The 24,718-nt window shown below is 41.4% G+C and overlaps 1 protein-coding gene across 1 annotated transcript in view; it reads right to left on the bottom strand.

Moving 5' to 3' along the window:
- The window catches only part of SEMA7A (semaphorin 7A (JohnMiltonHagen blood group)), a gene marked incomplete at its 3' end in the record, with an annotated part of 94,593 nt that overhangs the window by 32,054 nt on the left and 37,821 nt on the right, over positions 1-24,718 (bottom strand). The window contains exons 3-6 of the mRNA XM_082253506.1: positions 23,052-23,084; positions 19,021-19,116; positions 15,082-15,172; positions 4,474-4,596 (exon numbers count right to left, since the gene is read on the bottom strand). Of these exons, the coding sequence (XP_082109632.1) occupies positions 4,474-4,596; positions 15,082-15,172; positions 19,021-19,116; positions 23,052-23,084 (343 nt within the window). The remainder of the gene's footprint in view (positions 1-4,473; positions 4,597-15,081; positions 15,173-19,020; positions 19,117-23,051; positions 23,085-24,718) is intronic.

Raw genomic sequence — 24,718 nt, 5'->3', positions numbered from 1 at the left:
TCCATTGACAGATGAAAAACAGACATCAATGCATTCCTATGGAAAAACGGATGACAACGGATGATCATCCAATTGCATCCGTTTTCATCCGCTTCCGTCAATATCAGTTTTTTTGAAAGGATGAAAGCCCTTTTTTTCTTCCGTTAAAGAAATGGATCGGACAAAAAAACAGATGTAAACTGACAAACGGTCAGTTTTTCAAAAAAACGGATGAAAAATGGATGAAAAAACGGACGAAAAACAGACAAAAAAAGGATGAAAAATGGAGGAAAAAGGGGATGAAAAATGGACGAAAAATGGATGAAAACAGATGAAATATGGATGAAAAACTGATGAATGCTTCATCTATTTTGACGTAACTAAACTGATGAAATGAATGGTCCATATGTGTGAAAGAGGCCTTAGGTTCATCAGTTCAGTCATGTCAAAATGTATCCGTTTTTCATTCGTTTTTCATCCATTGTTCATCCATTTTCATCAGTTTTTCATCCATTTTTCATCCGTTTTTCATCCATTTTCATCAGTTTTTCATCCATTTTTAATCTGCTTTCATCCGTTTTTCATCCGTTTTTCATCCATTTTTCATCCGTTTTCATCCGTTTTCATCCATTTTTCATCCGTTTTTCATCCGTTTTCATCCATTTTTCATCCGTTTTTCATCCGTTTTCATCCGTTTTTCATCCGTTTTCACCCATTTTTCCTCCGTTTTCATCAGTTTTTCATCCATTTTTCATCCGTTTTTCATCCATTTTTCTGTTCCAAAAAACAGACATTGACGGAAGCAGATGAAAACGGATGTTAACGGATATTCATCCGTTGTCATCCGTTTTTACATAGAGATGCATTGGTGTCCGTTACGGATGGATGAAAAACTGACAAATGGACCGTATGTGTGAAAGGGGACAGGCGATCCGATTAGATCCACCTGTCAGTTTTTCAGGCGGACTGGTTCGGATGCTCCATGCATCCCTATGGAGTGGCGGATGTCAGCGGAGACATGTCCGCTGACACCCGCTGCTATCCGATCTGATCCTGTCCGTGAAATCCAGACGGATGGAAACCCTATTTTCCATCCGTCTGGCGGATCGGATGAGAAGGGACAGGCGGTCCCTTCTCATCCAATTCCCCCATAGATGACATTGGGCATCTGACAGCTCTGTCTCTGCACATAGAGTGGAGACAGAGCTGTCATCAGCCTGCTCAGTGGGGATCGGCGGATCGATCCCCCACTGAGCAGAACGGACTCCGTTGACAGAACAAACCCGCGTGAAAGGGGCCTTAGGCTTTCTTCTATTTTCATTTTTCACAGCACAAGCTCTCTAGCAGAATGTATCAGTTTTATTTGGATAATACAAACCACTTTACAGTGGCAGGAGTAATTTAAATGATTAGCCTTTATTTATTCATGCAAAATCTTTATTCGAAAAGGGGAAAAAACTGTTTGCTGTAACTGATTATAATGTGTGAGCTGGAGTTTGGGTTTAATTTGTTAGTATATCTTAATCTGCTAATACATTTAACATTCCCCCCCCCCCACCCCAGACTGACAAAGCTGCTGTGCCTCTAAGGCTCTATTTAAACCAATGCTTTTTTTCATGCTTTTTGCAGAAATGCAGGAAATTTTCTTAACATGGGTTCCTATGGAACACTTTCACAATAATGCATTTTTGTGCCTCTGTGCTTTTGAAAAAGGGTCGGGGACTTTTTTCCTGCAAAATGCAGCATTTCGCATGTAATAGTCTTCAATGGACCCGCAGCCAAGATGAAAGTATTACGTTTTTACAAAGTTTTTACCGCGATTTTGCAGCGATTTGCGTTTTTAAATCTACCCAACAACAAATTTTCCCCAAAAAAACCCCATAAATCGCAAAATTGTGGTAAAATTGTAGCAAAATTGCAGTAAAAAACAAGGAAAGCATAGCTAAAAGCACTATAGAAATGCTCAAAAGCAACATGCATAGGTGTGAATCAAGCCTTACCGCGAATTTTTCTGCGATTTGTGTTTTTAACTTCTTCCCGACCTCCCGCCGCAGATATACTGCGGCAGGCAGCCCGTTCTGCGCGAACTAACGTAGCCCTACATCGGTCGCATGCCTGGTGCTAGGGGGGCTCGGATTGCTGCCTGACACCCTCGATCGTTCCCGGCTGAGAGAGAAGGACGGTTAGCTGTTGTAAACCTGACCGTTCTTCTCCCTGGAATGATCACAGAGTGCCTTTGATCCTGCTATATAGGATCACAGGTCTCTGTGATCATTTCAAAAGCCCCGCCCCCATACAGTTAGTAACACTCCCCTAGGCTTACATTTACCCCCTTGATCACCCACTGTGTTAACCCCTTCCCTGTCAGTGTCATTATTACAGTAACAGTGCATATTTTTAGCACTGATTACTGTAGTAATGTCACTGGTCCCCCCCAAAAGTGACATTACTACAAAAGTGTCTGATCTGTCCGCCGCAATGTTGCAGTCCCGCTAAAAATCGCAGATTGCCACAATTACTAGTAAAAAAAAAAACAATAAAAATGACATAAATCTTTCCCGTAGTTATTAGACGCGATAACTTTTGCGCAAACCTATCAAAATACGCTTATTGCGATTTTTTTTTTAACCAAGGATTTGGGTGGTAGCACAAGTGGCCCCACCTAATCCGTTAAAAATCCAAGAGGTCCATAATCTGTCAACATATTGTCTATTACCATAAATTGGTTCAATATATATGTTTTTATTGTATAGTGTTTTTTGTTTTGTTCTAATTTGTAATTATTTAATAAAGTGTGGAGTTTTTTATACATTTTATGTGTTGGTGTACATCCTGAGTATGATACCAAGAAAGTCCCCATACAGCCCATAATCACCAATCCCTCATTAGGGTTTTGGGTTTGTCCAAATATCTCATTTGAAATTGGGATGTAGGTATCAGATGTAATATTTTATACACAAACACAATCTTCCAATGTCATTACCTTTAAAGGTATTCACACTGCTAATTGTTTCTTTATACAAGTGTTAGCCTGGCAAAAATAACAGGATCACATATACAGCAGAATTTTAGGAATTTGCCACAGGGCCAACACTGTATACTGTGTTGTAAGCCAACAAGATAGCAGACTTTGTGGAGCTGGATTTTAAGCAGAATAATATAAATATTTGTCTCTTTCCAAAATATTGCACCCCATCTATTCATATCTGTAATCATGTGTTATATACAGTACTTGTAGGTTCTCATTAACAATTTTTCTGCTAGTTGTCTAAGTTTGAATGCTGATCCAGTGGCTTCAACCTTCTTTAAAGTGGTTGTAAACCCTCACATATACCCAGAGAAGTGACTGGCCTCAGGTAAAACTCAGAAAATAAACACATTCTCCTACATAAGTTGTACCTGTTTATCTACAGCATTCTGTCTCCTACATCCATTCAAAGTAAAGGATTTACACAGGATCTCTCAGCTCTGAAAAGCAAGGGGCGGAGATCTGAAGTTACATTAGAGAGAAAAGCTCTGAGAGCTGATTGGAGGGAAGAAACACACCCCCTCCACACAGCACACAGAAACAGAGCTGAGGCTGTCAATCAGCTGGAACTCCTTCCTCTGTGACCCTTTAGAACACAAGGCTTGCTGGCCAAATCCAGCCCTCCAGACTATTATATGGGGCCCTTGCACCTCTCTTGCAGCTGCAGCAATCCCCTTGTTTCTGCCTCCACCTTAACTCAGCAGTCAGCAGCAGAAAGGAGGACAGAAATCCTTCTCCAGGTCCGTGCAGGTGCAGAGAGGCTTTTCTCTGCCCCCCACCCCCTTTCCAGCATTGGCAGAGAGGAGGACAGAACTTCTACAGATCTTCTGCCCCTTTGTGCAGCGACCCCTCGTCTCAATCAATCCCAGTCTCAGCATTCAGCAGACTCCAGTCCTCCTCTGGTCCTCCTCCAGACTTTCTGCTTTGCAGCTCCCTGCCTAGCCTCCTCCTGACAGCAGCACAAGATAAGAGGGTGCACTGTGATATAAGGGAGATTGGGGGACGTTTGACTCCTAATAGTGGGAGGGCTCTTGACATCAGATGTAAGGGGGGGGGGGGGGGTTGCTCTGGACATCTAGTCTTACAGATACAACTGAATCAATCATAATGCTGATGCGGCCTTCAATGAAATTAGGTTGACACCCCTGATTTAGGTATATTACCTTGCATTATATGTGTTTGTATATTTTTGTCCATTTAATGAATAATGGTAATAATAATTGGTGTTATGATTAAGAGTTGTTATCTGCGTGAAAAGCGTTTACATTTTTACCTCCCGGTGCTCGCTGTGCTGTATATGCTTTTATTTGTTAATCACTACAGTAAAGACCTTGGCATCCTTCCAGAGTGTGAAGTCATTCATCCATTTTTCCCTTAATGGATGTCAAATGTTAAATGAATTTCCCCCTTGGAAACATAGTTGTCAGTCATCTCCTCTTCACCATGGTATTCCAACACACACTTACTCTTTAAGAGATGCCAGCCAGTGTAGCGCATAGGGTCTCTGCCAATAATCTTCCGGAATGTGGCTTTCTTTGTGCTTGCCGCATTGTTGGATTGTCTGGGAATTGTAGAGTATGCTTCATTTCCTATGAGAGATAAGAATACAATAAAATGGGAAACAAAAGGCATAAATGGGCCACAATAAAGCACAGCAGGGAGAAAAGAAAGAACTGTGACGCAGAAGGGCCATAATACCTACAATAATGACAACTGAATCAGAAGTTAATGTAAAACTTTGGCTTGACATAAAAAAAAAAAAAAGTGCTGCAGCTATAAGTACATCTTCACTTACACGTTTCTCTAAGTTCCCCTGGACATAAGTTCTCTAAGTTCCCCTGGACATAAGTTCTCTAAGTTCCCCCTGGACATAAGTTCTCTAAGTTCCCCTGGAAATCCCACAATACCAGTTGAGCAGGGATCCTCAAACTACGCTCCTCCAGCTGTTGCGGAACTACACATCCCATGAGGCATTGCAAAACTCTGACATTCACAGACACGGCTAGGCATGATGGGAATTGTAGTTCCTGAACAACTGGCGGGCCATAGTTTGAAGACCCCTGCAGTTGAGCCTGCCAGGAAAGTCCACCTAATGCAATGTCCTGTGATGGTATAGCAATGATGGTGCACTGCTTCTGAGTTCGGAGCACCTTTGGCATTCTCTTTTAGGCTGTGCCTTTGTGCACCACAAAAGAATGAAAAAATGCTGCAGAAGTGTGCCTATCAGCATTGCCAAGGAAAACAGAGAGGCCAATCCGCTGCTCCAGGTGAGAGGTGTAATCCAAAAGACAGGTGGGACTGGTTTTGAAGAAGCACATTGGGAGAGTGAAAAGCGTCAACCTTTCCATGGTCTGTGTCCTTGTCCTGGCGCCATTTTTTTTACATGTTTTACATGTTTCAATAAATCTATTGGACTGGCAGAGGTGTGCAACCAATTTCTTTCCCAAGCTATCAGCATTGTCATGACTGGAGTGCATGTGGTTTCGGCGGCACGCGCACTCCGCCGGAGCCACGCTCCTGCTGTGTTTAGACACAGTGGGACTCCAGGGCCGGTGCTAGACTGTTGTACGCCCTAGGCAAGACCAGCTACTTGCGCCCCCGCCTCCAAAAAAATTGAATAAAAAGGGAAGGGGTTAAAAACTCCTTTATGTCATACCCAGTGACCCTGATCTGATGGCTCCTCTATGTTATGCTGTCATACCCAGTGACCCCCATATTCCTCCATGTCACACCTGGGGACCCTAATGTCCCTCTATGCCACACCAAGGGACACTGATGATCCTCCATGCCACATCAGGGGCACCTGATGTTCCTCCATCTCATACCCAGAGACCCTGATGTTTTCCATGTCCCACCTGGGGACCCTGATGTTCCTCCATGTCACACCTGGGGATCTCAATCCCCCATGGCACACCCAGGGATCCCAATTCCTCATGGAACACCTGGTGACCCCAAAACCCTGTTACACCCGGTGACCCCTATCCACCATGGCACACCTGGTGACCCTGATTGCCTTTCACACCAGGGAACCTCCATGTCACACCCAGGGACCCTGATCCCCTGTTCTGGGGACACTCACTGGGCGGTATGAAGAGAGTGGCCCGCACAGGATCAGCACTCCTGTGGGCTCCCTTCCTGCATCTTGGGCCTCCTCCCCCAACAGTGGTGGAAAGCCAGGGCCTGGTAGTTCAGCCACTGCCCCAGACACCTGGCATCTTCCTCTGTTCATTCTTCCTCCCCCACTGCCGCCCCTTCCCCTCAGCTCAAAAGGATCATTCATGATGGACAGAGAGTGCCGACTCATGGCTGCGCCCCTAGGTTGCAATGCGCCCTAGGCGGCTGCCTAGTTTGCCTAGTGGAAGCACCGGCCCTGAGTGGGAGGTGGGCCGCGGGAGCAGCGGCGGCGATTGCCGCTGCTCTCCCGCGATCATCCAGGAAACCGAGAGAAGACCCACCTGCTTATGTAAACAAAGCAGGCGGATCTTCTCTCAGACAGGCAGGAACAGATCAGCAAAACTGCGATCTGTCTGTGCCTGTCACAAAACCCCCCACCCCCCACACACACACACACTCTGTCAGTAAGCATATTAGGCATACAGTTAACCCCTTTGATCACCCCCAGTATTAACCCCTTCCCCGCCAGTGTCATTTATACAGTAACAGTGCATATTATTTAGCACTGATTACTGTATTAATATCACTGGTCCCCAAAAAGTGTCAAAAATGTCAGTTAGGGGTCCGATCTGTCTGCCGCAAAAATCGCAGGTTGCCGCCATTACTAATAATAAATAAATAAATAAAAAGTCCAAAAATCTATCCCGTAGTTTGTAAACGTTATAACTTTTGCTCAAACCAATTAAAATACGCCTTTTGGGATTTTTTTTTACCAAAAATATGTAGCAGAATACAAATTGGCCAAAACTGACAAAAAAATTTAAATTTTAAATTTTTTTTTATTAGGAATGTTTTATAGCAGAAAGTAAAAAATATGGCGTTTTTTTCAAAATTTTCGCTCTTTTTTTGTTTATAGCGCAAAATATAAAAACCGCAGAGGTGATCAAATATCACCAAAAGAAAGCTTTATTTGTGGGGAAAAAAAGGACATCAATTGTATTTGGGTACAGTGTCGCACGACCGCGCAATTTTCCGTTAAAGCAATGCAGTGCCGAATCGCAAAAAATGGCCTGGTCATTAAGGGGGAAAATCCTTCCGGTCCAGAAGTGGTTAACGTAACAAAACTAATATAATAGAACTAAATTATGTATTTTACGAATGAAAACAAAAAAAAACTTTCCACCGCGCACAAGTCTACTATGTACATTTACGTGGAAAATTAGGTACACTCCAATATGTGTCACTACTTCAAAATCATGAATTTAGATACAGGTGCTTCAGATTAAGTAATTAGAATATCCATAAGCCAAATGCTGGTGGAACATGCATAACGACCATTGCTAGCAGGGCCAGGACAAGGGGTGGGCAGGAGGGCCGAGTGCCTGGGCGCAATGTTTCACTGTAGGGATGGGGGGTGTTTACTGTAGGGATAGGGGCATCTTTGTGTTACAGAGCTGACAGGAGTAGTGACAGGGGCAGTGATTTTAGAGAAAAGAGGAAGTGTCACAAATATCAGGAAATCTACTTTGCTTAGAGACCTTGTCACCATAAATGAAGGTAAAATGACACAAAATTAAGCATTTAAAATTCTTACTTGTAATATTTTCCTTTCCAGAAGTTACTTATTCACTTGCAATGTGCTTTTGCTAAATAATGTGACTACTCCGGGAGAGTCAGTTCCCTAGCACAGACCCCTCCCTCCTTGTACAGCATAGCCCTCTCCTCTTCTAGAAGTGTAAAATTACTGGCTGTCCAGCATCTCTAGCCTACCTCCCTATATAAACTTTTTGAAGCTGCCGTGGTGGGGGGAAATGGAAAACTATACAGCTCAACTATGACACCACATCTAAGATGGCAAGTGAGGGCTAGAGGTGAGCTGCCCACAAGGTTAAGGAGTGCATCTACGGGAATGTTTGACCATTCTTCCAGGAGCGCCTTTGTGAGTACAGCCACTGATGTTGTACGAGAAGGCCTGGCTCGCAGTCTCCGCTCAAATTCATCCCAAAGGAGTTCTATCGGGTTGAGATCAGGACTCTGTTCAGGCCAGTCAAGTTTCTCCACCCCAAACTCGCTAATCAATGTCTTTATGTAACTTGCTTTGTGCACTGGCATGCAGTCATGTTGGAACAGGAAGGGGCCATCCCCAAACTGTTCCCACAAAGTTGGAAGCATATAATTGTCCAAAATGCTATAGTATGCTGACACCTTAAGAGTTTTCTACACTGGAACTAAGGGGCCAAGCTAAATCCCTTTAACCACTTAAGCCCCGGAAGATTTTACCCCCTTCCTGACCAGGGGGTATTTTGCAATTCGGCACTGTGTGACTTAACGGACAATTGCGCGGTCGTGCGACGCTTTTCCCTTAACGAATTTAACGTCCTTTTTTTCCCACAAACAGAGCTTTCTTTTGGTGGTATTTGATAAGGTATTGGTTAGGTATTTAGTAAATTCAGCAACTTGCACTTGGTTCATTTCCTATTTCTTTTGCTAAGCATTCCCATGCTGTACAAAATCAATATCTATTCACTAGAGGTTTAAAGAAGAACTCCAGTCAAAGCAACAATGTTTCTAACAGTCTCTTATAGCAGAACTGATTAAGGTTTTAAAATGAATCTAATAACTCTTCTGTATTTCTTTGAGGCCTGCTGCGTATTTCTTAAACCAAAGAATAGCAATGTGACCAGATGAAAACGATTGGAAGTCAGTGGAAATTATAATGTATTTGTACCCAGGGCTGCTGATAGGGGGGGGACCACCAGCCCTCTTGTAGGGGGCCCGAGCACACAGGGGGGCCCACACAGAGAGGGGGATTAGTGATAGACAACAAATACAGAAATCTTCCTCCAGCACCTGAATCTGATCTGTCCCTCTCCCTACTATCAGCTTTTATCTGTTGAGAAAGAGACAGTTGTCCCTCACTAATCCCCCTCACCTGTGGGCCCCCCTCCCAGCACTTATCTCTGCTCAGGAGTTTATTTGTAAATTGTAACTTTGTTTCTCTCTCTCTGATCACTGAGCTCCAACTGCCCAGCCTGTATATTTTTCTCATCTTCTTTTTTATTTAACATAGTTTTTTTTTTTTAGATTTAGCAGGAATTATGTGAGTTATGTTATATTTGTGTCTGCTAATAGTGATTTTGTTGTAATTTTAGCTAAATATATCTTTAATATTTTCTTGGGGGGGGGGGGGGGGGCCCTGCCAGGTAGTCTGTACGGGGCCCAGCGATTTATAACAGCAGCCCTGTTTGTACCTATGGCCAACATTGTCAGCCATGATATGTTGAGGTTGAGGAATGGACATGCATAGCCCCTATTTTGTTTTTCATTAACCCACATGTAAATGTCAAAAAGGAGGATGAGGTTGCCGTAATCACTAACAAGCTTATTCAATTAGGAGTTCTTTTTCTGCAAACAAAAGTGTAGCCAGAGACTGTATATCACATTCCCATTAACCACTTAAGCCCGGAAGATTTTACCCCCTTCCTGACCAGGGTTTTTTTTGCGATTTTTTTACTGCGTGACTTTAACGGACAATTGTGTGGTCGTGCAATGCTATACCTAAATGAATTTGACGTCCTTTTTTTCCCACAAACAGAGCTTTCTTTTGGTGGTATTTGATCACCTGTGCGATTTTTTGATCATGCGCTATAAACAAAAAAAGAGCGTCAATTTTGCAAAAATAACAATATTTTTCAAATTTTTTTATATGAAATTCCCCAAAAAAAATGTAAAAATCTAAATTTTTTAACATTTTCGGCCAATTTGTTTTATGCTACCTATGTTTGGTAAAAAAAAATCGCAAAAAGCGTATTTTGATTGGTTTGCGCAAAAGTTATCGCATTTACTAACAAAGGGAAAGATTTTTGTCATTTTTGTTGTTTTTTTTTTAACGCGTAATGGCGGCAATCTGCGATTTTTTTGCGGTACTGCGACATTGCAGCGGACAGATCGGACCCTTGACTGACATTTTTGACACTTTTGGGGTTACCAGTGACATTTCTACAGTAATCAGTGCTATACATATGCACTGTTACTGTAAAATGACACTGTTATAGCTGCAAAGGGAGGGCCAACTCAATATTGAACCCTATGGACTAAGACTGGGATGTCATTAAAATTCATGTGCGTGTAAAGGCAGGTGTCCCAATACTTTTGACAATATAGTGACGTTTTCCCTAATGCATTCCATTGTGACTCCAATAACATCCACTGTTCAGGTCCTAAAGAAGGGAGGGTCCTTCCCCCAAAAACGCATTGGCTGTATTTGATGCTCTTAACCCATAAACAATTCAAAAAGACCTTCAAGTGATATGAACTTTTCTACTAGGTGCTCCTCGGTATCCATCCAAGTGTCCAAATATGTTGAAAAAGTCAATAATTCTCATGAAGTGTACCTAATTTTACACATGAATGCATACCTAACCTTGAAGTTGAAAAATAAATGCTGTGTTAAAAAAATAAATCTTACAACCCTACTCAAATAAGAGTTCTTCTTACTAGGTGCTAATTCTTTAGCAGTAACCATAATTCACCTTGTAATAGTGTGACATCAGTAAAATGAGTTCCAAAGAGTTCCATGGTTTACTGCACTAGAGGTCATAAGATGAGGAGGACTGTGGCAATGGAGCCTGAGTCATTAAGTCCTAACCCAAAAATGACGTCACTCCCTGTGGCTTCTACCCTGTCCACAGTCTTGAATCTGCAGACAGGAAGGAAACACCAAAGGTGGGCAAATGAAGGCTGAATACTTCAAAAAAAGTATTTATCTGGGAATTTTACAGGAATTGCTTGGAACATGCCCACAATCCACACTGACTGTTTTTTTTATAATCTAACAGGGTTCTTTTATACTTTAAGCTGTTAATAAAGGCAGGCTGCTAAATGCACAGGTGAAATATGTAGGTGTCTCCCACCCAAAAAAACTGTTACTTTCCTCATTTCTAATTCAGACACGCTTATTAGCAATTGTGTATAAGACCATATTTTTCTATATTTCAGGTAAAGCAAAACAGATTGGTTAGTGACCGCCTTATTTGAATATTTAAAAAGGAGCAACTGAATGCTGCTGCCAGACTCATCCACCTTACCAATGCTCAGTGTCCGCTGCTCCTCTCTGTCAAGCCTTCCACTGGCTTCCGCTCACCCAAATGAAATTCAAAATACTAACAACATCTTACAAAGCAATCCACAGCTTAGCCCTCAACTACATCACCAGCCTCGTCTCAAAATACCAACCTAATCGCTCTCTTTGTTCCTCTCAAAACCTCCTGCTCTCTAGTTCCCACATCACCTCCTCCCATGCTCGCCTCCAGGACTTTACCAGAGCCTCTCCAATCCTATGGAACTCCTTACCCCAATCTGTCCGAATATCTCCTACTCTATTAGCTTTTAGACAATCCCTGAAAACCCTCCTCTTCATAGAAGCCTATCCTACCCACACCTGACAACTGTACTTCCATTTTATCCATGAGCTCATCCCCCACAGTTATTGCCTTTTGTTTCACTTGATCCTCCCTTCTAGATTGTAAGCTCTAACGAGCAGGGCCCTCTAATTCCTCCTGTATTGAATTGTATTGTAACTGTATTGTCTTCTCTCACATTGTAAAGCGCTGCGCAAACTGTTGGCGCTATATAAATCCTGTATAATAATAGTGATGAAGTCAACCCCATTCTCTGTTCAACTATCAGCCTCTCCCAGTCTGATTTCTACTGTGCCGAAAACTACAAGAGGCTAAAATAAAGACAGACTGAGGTATCATATATAATTCATTTAAGGGTGTTATTGCTAAATACATACCTGGGTTTTAACCACTTGCCGACCGCCGCAAGTACATATACTGCGGCGGTCAGCCCTGGCCAGGCAAAGTGACGTACCGGTACGTCACTAGCCTGTCACTCGCTTGTGAGCCAATAGCGGGCGAGCGCGCGACCGCTGAGGCGCGAGCCCGCCCCGGCTCGTTCCCTAACAAGTCAATGCGTGTGACCGGCGGACCCGCGATCGTTCTCCGGGAAGGGAGAAAGGCAGGCGGCTAATGTAAACAAGCCGCCTGTCATTCTCCCCTGTGTAAAAATGGAGATCAGACGGTTCTACTATGTAGGACCGTTGATCTCTGTTTTTACACTAGTAGCCATGTCCAATCACAGTTAGAAACACGCCCCTAGAACACACTTAACCCCTCCCTCTCCAATACAGTTAACCCCTTCCCTGCCAGTGTCATTTTTACAGTAACAGTGCAAATGTATAGCACTGATTACTGCAGTAATGTCACTGCTAACCCCAAAAGTGTCAAAAATGTCAGTCAAGGGTCCGATCTGTCCGCCGCAATGTCGCAGTCCCGCAAAAAAAATTGCAGATCGCCGCCATTACTCGTTAAAAAAAAAAAACACCAAAAATGACAAAAATCTTTCCCTTTGTTAGTAAACGCGATAACTTTTGTGCAAACCAATCAAAATACGCTTTTTGCAATTTTTTTTTACCAAGCATATGTAGCATAAAACAAATTGGCCGAAAATGTTAAAAAATTTTGATTTTTACATTTTTTTGGGGAATTTCATATAAAAAAAATGTGAAAAATATTGTTATTTTTGCAAAATTGACGCTCTTTTTTTGTTTATAGCGCATGATCAAAAAATCGCACCGGTGATCAAATACCACCAAAAGAAAGCTCTGTTTGTGGGAAAAAAAGGACGTCAAATTCATTTAGGTATAGCGTTGCACGACCGCGCAATTGTCCGTTAAAGTCACGCAGTAAAAAAAATCGCAAAAAAAATCTTCCGGGCTTAAGTGGTTAATGGGAATGTGATATACAGTCTCTGGCTACACTTTTGTTTGCAGAAAAAGAACTTTTAATTGAATAAGCTTGTTAGTGATTACGGCAACCTCATCCTCCTTTTTGACATTTACATGTGGGTCAATGAAAAACAAAATAGGGGCTATGCATGTCCATTCCTCAACCTCAACATATCATGGCTGACAATGTTGGCCATAGGTACAAACAGGGCTGCTGTTAGAAATTGCTGGGCCCCGTACAGACTACCTGGCAGGGCCCCCCCCCCCCCCCCCCCAAGAAAATATTAAAGATATATTTAGCTAAAATTACAACAAAATCACTATTAGCAGACACAAATATAACATAACTCACATAATTCCTGCTAAATCTAAAAAAAAAAACTATGTTAAATAAAAAAGATGAGATGAGAAAAATATACAGGCTGGGCAGTTGGAGCTCAGTGATCAGAGAGAGAGAAACAAAGTTACAATTTACAAATAAACTCCTGAGCAGAGATAAGTGCTGGGAGGGGGGGGGCACAAGTGAGGGGGATTAGTGAGGGACAACTGTCTTTTTCTCAACAGATAAAAGCTGATAGCAGGGAGAGGGACAGATCACATTCAGGTGCTGGAGGAAGATTTCTGTATTTGTTGTCCATCACTAATCCCCCTCTCTGTGTGGGCCCCCCTGTGTGCTCGGGCCCCCTACAAGAGGGCTGGTGGTCCCCCCCCCTATCAGCGGCCCTGGGTACAAATACATTATAATTTCCACTGACTTCCAATCGTTTTCATCTGGTCACATTGCTATTCTTTGGTTTAAGAAATACGCAGCAGGCCTCAAAGAAATACAGAAGAGTTATTAGATTCATTTTAAAACCTTAATCAGTTCTGCTATAAGAGACTGTTAGAAACATTGTTGCTTTGACTGGAGTTCTTCTTTAAACCTCTAGTGAATAGATATTGATTTTGTACAGCATGGGAATGCTTAGTAAAAGAAATAGGAAATGAACCAAGTGCAAGTTGCTGAATTTACTAAATACCTAACTTACTTACACAAAAAATGTGCCAATTTTGCAAAAACAACAATTCTTAACTGCTGTTTTTGCACTAATGTATTGTACTAACGTGGCAAACTCCCACAAAGTTCTTGGTAAAGGTTAAAAAAGGCTACTTATAGCAATTATACTGCATTTTACTGTAAACTATACAATTGGCTGCATCAAGACAACCTAAAGACCACCAATATTGTATCCTGATAACCATCTTCAGTAATATATAATATCTGTTTATGTTTTTTTTTTTTTTAATTATTATTTTACATGCCTTTAATTATATTTTTCTCCACATTTACCTCCAAACCAAGCTGTCCACTAAAAGTGACAGGGGTTGGTACAGACAATAATACTGTCAGAATGCTGATAATTGTCATGTTTTTTTCAAATGTTTTTAGGCTCCCTTTAAAAAAAAAAAAACTGCCACTTTGACTGCACCCCAGGCTGCAAATTTTTAGAATACAATACAACAGATATCTTGTGTCGTCTGTTCTTAGGGCTAAAGGAACAAAGGGGAAATTGCAAGGTTTAGCAAGACAAGTTAAATATAACAACGCTAGAGCTCTAATTATAGGCTAAAATAACTTATATAAGTTGCTAAAAAGGAAAAGCATAAAAGGAAACTATAGTTTTGTTACAGCTTCTATATATGATAATGTGTGTCTGTATGTATCCCAAATTCATATAAATCTAATTAATGAGAATTATTTTTTTAAAAATCCTAAAATCCTATTTTTTTTTTTTATTTAGTTTGTTCTTATAAATGTATGTACATATGGATACCATAGTAGGTATTACATACACAGGCTGTGTTTCCTTCTTATTAGTCCATGCTCTCCTCCTCTCTCTCAGTGCAGATCTACTGCTGTCAAGCAGAGATGTCAATTACATGCCCTGATAATACAGAGGTGGCCATTAGAGGGATCATTTACAACTCCATATATGAAATATACAAATTAAAATATAAAAACATCACCAAGTCAAAATATGAGAGCCATGTAAAAAAATTACATCCAAGTATATGTTATGATATTAACTCCAAATGTACCCCCCCCCCCAAAAAAAAAAATAAAAAAATACTATAGTTTCCCTTTATCAAAGCAAAACTCAAGATAGAACAATTAACACTATTTATTCACCTGTTTTTAAAATATTATAATTGAACCCTGGGAAGCGAGGGGATAATTGTTCAGCCCAACTTGTGCTAATTTTTTCAAACTTCTCACCATCCTGAAACAAAGATCAGTGTATAAATGTCTACAGAGAAAATACTAGTTAGAAATATATATATATTTTTTTGGTAAAGCCAGACCTCATAAGTATAACTGCGTATGAGGGTAAAGACGAAGTAAGCTTGCACAGTTTAGGCAAAATATTCAAATTCTTTCTTAAACCCGTTTTTGACTGTATTCCTTAAAAATAGCCGAGTAACCCATTTAGTCCCAGACCATCACTAAATCAAAAAGATTTCAGACACATTTTGAGCAATAAAGAGACACTAAGTTTATTAAAAATATTCCCTGCTATCTGGAAACCAGGAATGTCCTATTTTTTTTATTTCTGTAAACGTACATTGAGCCAGCTTGGTCACATGTAATTATCCATGTGTCCCATCCGGATGTGCTGAAATTCACTATAGAAGTCTATGCTACAAATGGCACTTTTCCACTGCAAGTACCGGCTCGGCTCTACTCGGCCCTGCTTGGCCCGGTTTGCTATTCCACTGCTGGTACCGCATGGTACGGTGTTGGAACAGTTCGGTACGGTATGGTATGGTTTGCTTTTCCACTAAAGTAGTACTAAAGTTAAGTGGGTGGGATAACAACGGGGTGGGTGGGATTCTCTGACCAATCAGTGGCTAGTAGTGACTGCATGCAAAGGATTGTGGGATATGGTACCGGGTATGGTACCTCTTGGAACCACAATCGGGGTGGTACTGTTTTTGAGAGCCGTACCGTTCAGTTCCATGCAGTGGAAAAGCGCCGCCGTACCGTACCGAACCGTTCCTACCCCATACCATGCGGTACTAGCAGTGGAAAAGCACAAAAGCGAGCCGAACCGTTCAGTTCCATGCAGTGGAAAAGCGCCAATACAGTCAGCGATGTTTCTTTCGTGCTGCTGCTGGAGCAATTTGCCATCTGTACACCGAACACAGAGAGTCACTAGCTCCTGTACCTCCACCATTCAGCAAATGTCTTATATTATTTTATCAATGAAAAAATGCATTCTGTGATTGGACGAGGCGGAAAAGAGGAGCAGATGACATCATGACTAAAACTTTTGTACATGCTGAGCTGATGTTAGACCTAGGAGTGAACTAAAGATCACAACACATTTTACAATCTGATTGTACAATCTCATTTAGATCCACCAACAATTATGTCGTGCAAGGGCCTGCCTGGTTAGATACAAATTGATTGATTTGATTAGGGAAGTGCTCATATTGGATAGTTTGGTAAATCTTAAGTTAACTGTACAAAGATTGTATGGTCAGATGGAACATGTATAACGACTCTAAGGAAAACAACGCAGAGGTTCCCACAATCCGTCTCAGCTGTCAAAGTATTTTAGTGAACCTGCCCGGGGAGCTGCTCTGTGCTCTGAGAGCAAGCTGACATCACGGCCAGGGAGAAGTCAAGAGAGGTTTCTGCACAACTAAGCCTCTGACATTCCTGGAAGTCTCAGATGTCAGTTAGAATTTCAGCTCTGATAGCAAAATCTACAGCTAAATGATCAACAAATGAAATGATTTCAATTAGTGACTGTGTCCCTCCTCAGGGTCAGTCCATTCAAAATTTATATTTCAGTTTTTAGCAGAGGCTGTAAAACAGAGTCGTAACTAGAACCTTCAGGGCCCTGATGCAAGAAACCATGAAGGACCCCCCGGACCCCTGGCCGGGGCCCTTCCCTTCAAGCCTGGGGCTCTTCCCACTGATCCTGGGGCCCTTTACTCTCATTGCAGGGCCCTTTTACAAGTTCTGCAGTGGGCCCCCTTCCCGCCATCTTAGGGCCTCCCCACGGTGTTTGAATGCCAGGGCCCGGTCGCAAGTGTGACCTTTGCGATCCTGGAAGTTCACCCACTGGTGTCAGTAGTTTTTTTTTTTTGGTACTTTAATTGTACTATTTGTTATCATTTTATTTTATTTTTTTCAATGTCACTGACTATGACTCTGTCCATTCAAAAAAGGAAGGAGCTGGTAAATTACATATTTAACGACCCCTTCCTGGTTTTCTATTGTGACACATCCACTGCAGCAGCCGGCAGTCGAGGGGAGGGAGCACAGTGGGGGGGGCGGGCACAGTAGGGGGGGCAGGGGAGCACACAGGGGCCCAGAGACAGCAGAACACAAGTGAACTGGATAGGGAGAGTGGCAGGGGCAGCATACAGAGGAACCAATCTCCTCCATTTTCCTCCTGCAGCTACAGGAGGAAAAAGAAGGACAGTGATTTCTCTACATGCTGCCCCCGCCGCCCCTCCTACCCAGGTGTACAGGGGAGCCCCACAGGCCCCCTGGAGCATGGGGCTGGGTTGCAATTGCAACTTCTGCAACCCCTGTAGTTACGCCCCTGCTGTAAAATCAACTGCCAGTTTCTATTTCTGTCAAAGCATTAATGGTGAGATATATGCCTTTAAAGATAGCCATACACGGATAGATTTTTTTGATTCAGTCTTCAGGCTGAATGAAAAAATATTTTGCAAACTCCTCCATCCATGCTCACAGAGTGGATGGACAAATCTGCGCTGCCAGGCTATTTTATTCTTCATATCCAAATAGTGGGATGCATGTATTTGGATGTAGCCATCCAACAGGAACCACTCCAAATTAGCATTGTGTATGGCCAGCTTTAGTTCTAAGGTCTGCATACCTGCTGTGGCCATTATGAAGGGCCCCCACTCTCCCTGCATTTTTATTGATTTTATACTATGCAAAATTCAACAGTAGATGCTGGTGCAAGCAAAGGTTGGTGGGAACACTCTAAACTTCCAGGTGGATATACATTATAGCAGGCAACTTCACTATAAATTAGGAAGACTAAACAAATGCCATGATCTGTCTCACCAGGTTCCACCAATATCTAAAAAATATGCAAAAAGTGAAATCACAATCCCTAATGTGTAAACACCAACAGCGCAAGTGTAAGAAAAATAAATTGATGTTAAATAAATTAATAAATCAATCAATCAATCACATACATACATTAATAGAAACACACTCCTATCACTAGGAGTTTAAAATTAATAATCAAAGAATGAAAATAAATCTAATAAATATGATTTTCTAAAGGGGAGATAAACATACATTTGTTGATTTCCAAGGACAGATGGGGTACCTATTTTAATCTAAGGATTGTATCCACTCTGGCCTTTTGTGATATAAGGGACCTTTCTGTATGGAGTCTCTCTTTCCAGTTTTCGCTGAAAGTAGAGGAAGAGATAAGGAGATGATCTAATCCATCTAGAAGATTCATATTACACTTTTTATACCAGCTGTTTGGCCCAACCATGCAAGTGGGGGATCCATATTTGGTGAGTGTCCACCCGATGGGAGTGGAGGCTATTATGCACAGCGAAGATGGTGATCTGTAGTGATACATCAATCTTCACTCACGGGGATTTCGCATATTTTACACATTTTTGGATTTTGTTTGAATTCATTATTATTTTGGACTATACAATTATCACGTTAAACATAAATATCCGTTGATTGATTTATTTTCATTTTTTAATTATTAATTTAAAACTCCTAGTGATAGAAGTGTGTTTATATTAACCTACGTATGTGATTGATTTAATTTATTTACCATCAATTTATTTTTCTTACACTTGCGCTGCTGGTGTTTACACTTTAGGGGTTGTGATTTTACTTTTTGCATATAGTTTATTTATTTAGGCAGCTGCGTTTATATAAATTTTTCATAGTTTATAAATTAGCGCGAGAGACAATTTATCAATATCTAACATATAATTTGGGGTGGACTAACCCTTCAACACTACAAGGATAATTATACACTCTCATTGCATTTCTTCAACTTTCATACCCAGAAGAAAAGCACAAAAATTGTTTTCTTAGACCTACCAATTTCCAGCAGGCAGGGCTGTAGGAGTTAGTACCACAGGCCATAAGATATCCATCCAATCGTGTCACATATTGCACAAAATTCTTACAGTGAGCCTGCAAAAAAAGAAAGCAGCATAATGTAAGCCATTGGAAAAAGAGGTAAAAAAATTCCAGGATATTGGAACATGTAACTTTGTAACACATCCCTATGTCTAATACCTCAAGTGTGAGCAATTTTAGCAATACCCATGGGATTATTATATATGAGAGTCAGAATGGCTCCACACTGAAATAAAAGTATCCTAAAAAATAATGAGTAATACTGACAACTGGAGATCTAAATGGATTCCTTGTTGTCTGGATTTGGCTATAAAGCTGTAAGCCAACAAATATCATGGTCTGGTACATTTTTAGTACAGGACACCTGCTGTTTCAAACTTAGAGAAAAGAGGAAGTATCACCAATATCAGGAAATCTACTTTGCTTAGAGACCTTGTCACCATAAATGCAGATAAAATGACACAAATATTAAGCATTTAAAATGCTTACTTCTAATATTTTCCTTTTCAGAAGTAACTTATTCACTTGCAATGTGCTTTTGCTAAATAATGTATGTGACTACTCCGGGAGAGTCAGTTGTACTGCATGCCCTCTCCTCTTCTAGAAGTGTCTAATTACTGGCTGTCCAGCATCTCTGACCTACCTCCCTACATAACTTTTTTGAGGCTGCCATGGTGGGGGGAAATGGAAAGCTATACAGCTCAACTATGACACCACATCTAAGATGGCAAGTGAGGGTTAGGGTTAGAGGTAAGTTTGCAGGAAGGATTACTGTGAGAGTTGGGTTTACAAGATTGGATTAATGTTAGGGATGTGGTAACCACAGTGCTGTATAGGCCTAGGGCAGCACATTGCAGGGGGGCAGCAACAAAGCTCATGGGGCTGCACTGATATGCTGCCCTGATATATTGCACTGATGGCCACTGATGAGGCTGTACTGATAAGCTGCACTGATGGGCACTGATATGCTGCCCTGATATATTGCACTGATGGCCACTGATGAGGCAGCACTGATAAGCTGCACTGATGGGCACTGAGAGGCTGCCCTGGTGGCCACTGATTAGGCTGTACTGATGAGCAGTAATGAGGCTGCACCGATGAGCACTGTGAAGGCTGCACTGATGGGCACTGATGAAGCTGAACTTATGGGAACTGATGAGGCTGCACTAATGGGCACTGATAGACTGTGGTTGTGGTCTGTGGTTTACAGATGACAGGGCAGGTCATAAACAGGAAAGGGTGTGGCCTTTACAGGAAGGGGTGGGTCATATTTAAATTAGGGGTGCCCAAGATTAATCAGGCCTAGGGCAACACAAAACCTAAATACACCCCTGGGTAACCAAGGTAGGTTCTGTGATGTTTGGAGTTACAGGAAGGGTTGCTGTGAGAGTTAGGTTTTCAAGATAGGATTAGTGTTAGGGATAAGGTAACAGGGATGGTTTTAGTGAAGGTTGGGGTTACAGGGAGGGCTGGTTTGAGAATTGGAGTTACAGGAAGAGATAGCGCTAGAGTTAAGGTTGCAGGAAGGTTTGCTGTGAGAGTTAGGTTTACAAGATAAGATTAGTGTTAGGGATGGGGTAACAGGGATGGTTTTTGTGAGGGCTGGGGTATCAGGGAAAGTTAGGGGTTAGAGTTGAGGTTGCAAGAAGAGTTACTGTGAGAATTGGGTTTATAAAATAAGATAACTGTAAGGGATGCTGTAACAGGAATGGTTTCAGTGAAGGTAGGGGTTCCAGGGAGGGTTGGTGTATCAATTTGGGTTACAGGAAGGGTCAGAGTTGAGGTTGCAGTAACAGTCGCTGAAGGAGTTTGGTTTACAAGATAGTAGTAATGTTATGAATGTGGTAACCGAGATGGCTTCTGTGAGGGTTGGAGTTACAGGAAGGGTTGCTGTGAGAGTTGTATTTACAAGATAGGATTAGTGTTAGGATGAAGTAAAAAGCATGGTTTCTGTGAGGGTTGGGGTTACGGGGAGGCTTGGTGTGAGAATTGGAATTACACGAAGGGATAGAGTAAGGCCCCTTTCACATATATACGGTCCGTTTGTCCGTTTTTCATCCATCCGTTGACGGATGAAAAACGGACATCAGTGCAACTCTATGTAAAAACGGATGACAATGGATGATCATCTGTTAACATCTGCTTTGATCCGCTTCCGTCAATGTCCGTTTTTTGGAACGGATGAGTGCCCTATTTTTTCATCCGTCGAAAAAACGGATCGGACGAAAAACGGATGTAAACTGACAAACAGTCCATTTTTCATCGGTAGTGGATGTAAAAAAAAACGGATGAAAAACGGATGAAAAACGGATGAAAAACGGATGAAAAATGGACAAAAAACGGACGAAAAATGGATGAAAAAAGGATAAAGAACGGATAAAAAATGGATGAAAAACTGATACATTTTGACGTGACTGAACTGATGAACTGAACGGACTGTATGTGTGAAAGGGGCCTTAGGGCCCTTTCACACACTGAGTCCGTTGGACGGACTCAGTTTTTCTCAGCGGGGGATGGATCCGCCGATCCCCCGCTGAACAGGAGGATGACAGCTGTGTCTCCGTGCTGTGTGCGGAGACACAGCTGTCAGTTCCCCATGCATTTCCCCATGCATTTCTATGGGGGAAATGGGATGAGAACGGACCATCGGTCCACTCTCATCCGATCCCATCCAATCCGATCCACTGGACGGATGGAAAATAGGGTTTCCATCCATCCAGATTTGACGGATCGGATGTCAGCGGACATGTCTCCGCTGACATCTGATGCCCCATAGGGATGCATGGGGGGACCGTTCAGATCCGCCAAAAAAATAGACAGGCTGATCTGAACGGTCCACATGTGTGAAAGGGGCCTAAGAGTTGAGGTTGCAGGAAAATAAGTTTAGTATTTAGAGATGGGGGTAAAGGGGATGGTTTTTGTGAGGGCTGGGGTTAGAGGGAGGATTGGAGTTAGGGTTAGAAATTAAGTTGCAGGAAGGGTTGTTGTGACAGTTGGGTTTACAACATAGGATTATTATTAGGGATGGCTTCTGTGAGGGTTGGGGTTATAGTAATGTGTTAGGGTTACAAATCAGATTAGGGTTAGATCTGAAATTGCAGGCTAGGTTACTGTGACGGTTGAGGCTGCATGGGTAGTGTAAGAGGTTGGGGTTACAAGAAAACTAGTGCTAGCTATTCCCTTGTGGTAACAAGATTAGGAAACCCCATTGATTATATGTATATTCCTCTTCCAGCTTACTTTAAAAGCTTGCTTTTCAGAGAGAGTGGGAGCATAGATCCTGTGACAAGAAGTGTATTGCCCTCCAGCAGTCCATATGACAATCTAGCCGCATCAAGGGTTTAGTGAATTATTTAGACCTTCTGACTAGCACAGTTGACGAGTTCTGTGGACAGTGTTACCACATCACTGACTTGATGATTAGAGTTATTTAATAATGCATTTGTTTAATAAAGCCTTAGGGATGGATTCACACTGCTGCACAGAGCGGCACACAGCAGGGGTCTGGTTTGTCCTTGTTCACTTTTTCAGGTCAGATTTCAGTCCGAATGTTTGGCTGAACTCAGACCTAAAATGGACCAGAAGATCTCCTTACATGTGAATTGGATGCGGGGAAACCAGCATCCAATTCGCAATAGTATGAACCCAGCCTAAAAAGAAAGGAGTGGAGCTGCTGATCCATAGTGGTTGGGACAACACCTTGTGAATGCAGGGTTTATTTTTACTTATACATGCCTAAAAACCATAGAAAAAAAGCACAAAATTGAGTTAGCTCTTAAATTCATTAGGAGCAGGCATATTTTAGCTGGAGTAAGCAATGTAATTATGTTTTTACCACTTCCATGTCAACAGAAGTCTGAATTATAACAAAGAAGTGTACAACTTCCTCACAAGTCCATAGCAAACATTATATTGCTATTTGTTTGAAGCACAACTGTTTCCAAAAAGAGCACATTAGTCAGATATCGCCTGGCTACATCATCGCTTACCTTCCCACGACAGTTGTAACTTTCTGCATTCATCTGCAAAAAGACAAATCATTATTGTATACATTGATATTATTTGTATGCTGTCATTCCAAAGTGCCCGATATTGTACTGCTTACTTATTTTAGCTGAATTATTGCAATTGCAATATCACAGTTGAGTACCATCAGTGATACGTTTTTATTTGCACTACATTTTCACTATTGTATTACATTTTCAGTACAAGCTTTCAGGGCCTACCCTCTTCTTCTGAGTTCTAAGCAGTACAGTAAACCCCCCTCCATTGCGGGGGTTACGTCCCGGACCCAGCCGTGAAAAGTGAAAATCCGCGAAATAGAAAAACCCTATTAAAATGCATTGTAGGCATGATTTTTTTTACTGTCACTGTACGTGTAAAAGCATTTTAAGGTCTTTAAACACACTTTTAAAACAATAGAAGCTCATTTAAACACATAAAAGATACTGAGAGACATAGCAAGAGCTATGGAAAACACAAAAATATTTCATTTTTAATCATTTATATAGTAAAATAACATTACAAAAAAACCCGCAATATACCGGGACCGCAAAAACTGAACCGCGATGGAGCAGGGGTTTATTGTACTGATATACAATGATTTTAGCATTTTTTTTAACTCTGTTTATTGCAATGACAGAATTACATTACAGAAGAGCATTTAGAAAATAATGAATGCAAAAGAGACATCAATTTTTTTTTTACTTTTACATTCTACAGAGTAAAATTGTTAGCATTTTTTGGACATTAAAGACAACTAAAATAAAACATTTTTTTTTATGGTGGACAGCATTCAGCTCTGTTACTTAAAGTAGATCTGAACAAAATCACTAAATTATTATAATATTTAATATTTTAAAGGGTTACTCCATTAATGTGGGAAAATAAATTGCAAAAAATAAATAAATAATATAGCATTTACAATTGCGACTCAAGTCATATTGTAACTGAATGTAGTTAAAAACTACCTTTCCTTTAATGGGAAATACATTAAAAATAGGCTATCAACAGTCCCTGAGACAAAGTCTCACTACAGTGGACTCCCCGCTGTACCCGATCTTGGGAAACCCAGAGTTTGTTCCTGGACTGGATAGGCAACATTTTAAAAAACTAAGGGAAACAGGACAAGATGGCATTAAATCATATGCAAACCAGCGGAGGTGGCTCCCAATATCCAAATTAACTGAGGAGGAGGGACCATATGGGCTATGTCTATGGGAGGCTCTTCAACTTCGTCACTTTTTTGAGTCTTTACCTGCCCCGGAAAAATTTGAGAGGCCTTTGACACATTTTGAAAAATTATGTGAGAAAACAGGGGGAGTAGAACGACCATTATCTATTCTATACAAAATGTTAAATACACCATTGATCCAGCCAAGATTAATATGGCTGGAAAAATGGAAACAAGAATTAAATATAGATATAACGGAGGCACAAAAACAGAGGATATTCAGGGCAATATTTAGGCCAACAAAATGCACTAAAATTCATAAAATAAACTATAAGATCTTAACTAGATGGTATAATACACCAGACAAGTTACATAGGTGGTTTACGCAAGAATCAGATAGGTGCTGGAGATGCGAAGAAGGACAGGGCACACTATTTCACATCTTTTGGGCCTGCCCAGAGATAAAGAATTACTGGCTAGAGA

Source organism: Pelophylax lessonae (genome assembly GCF_965119305.1).
Source record: "Pelophylax lessonae genome assembly, chromosome: 4".
NCBI classification, from domain to species: domain Eukaryota; kingdom Metazoa; phylum Chordata; class Amphibia; order Anura; family Ranidae; genus Pelophylax; species Pelophylax lessonae.
The sequence above is the reverse complement of the archived record's forward strand: the minus strand, read 5'-3'. Positions and strand labels throughout refer to the sequence as shown.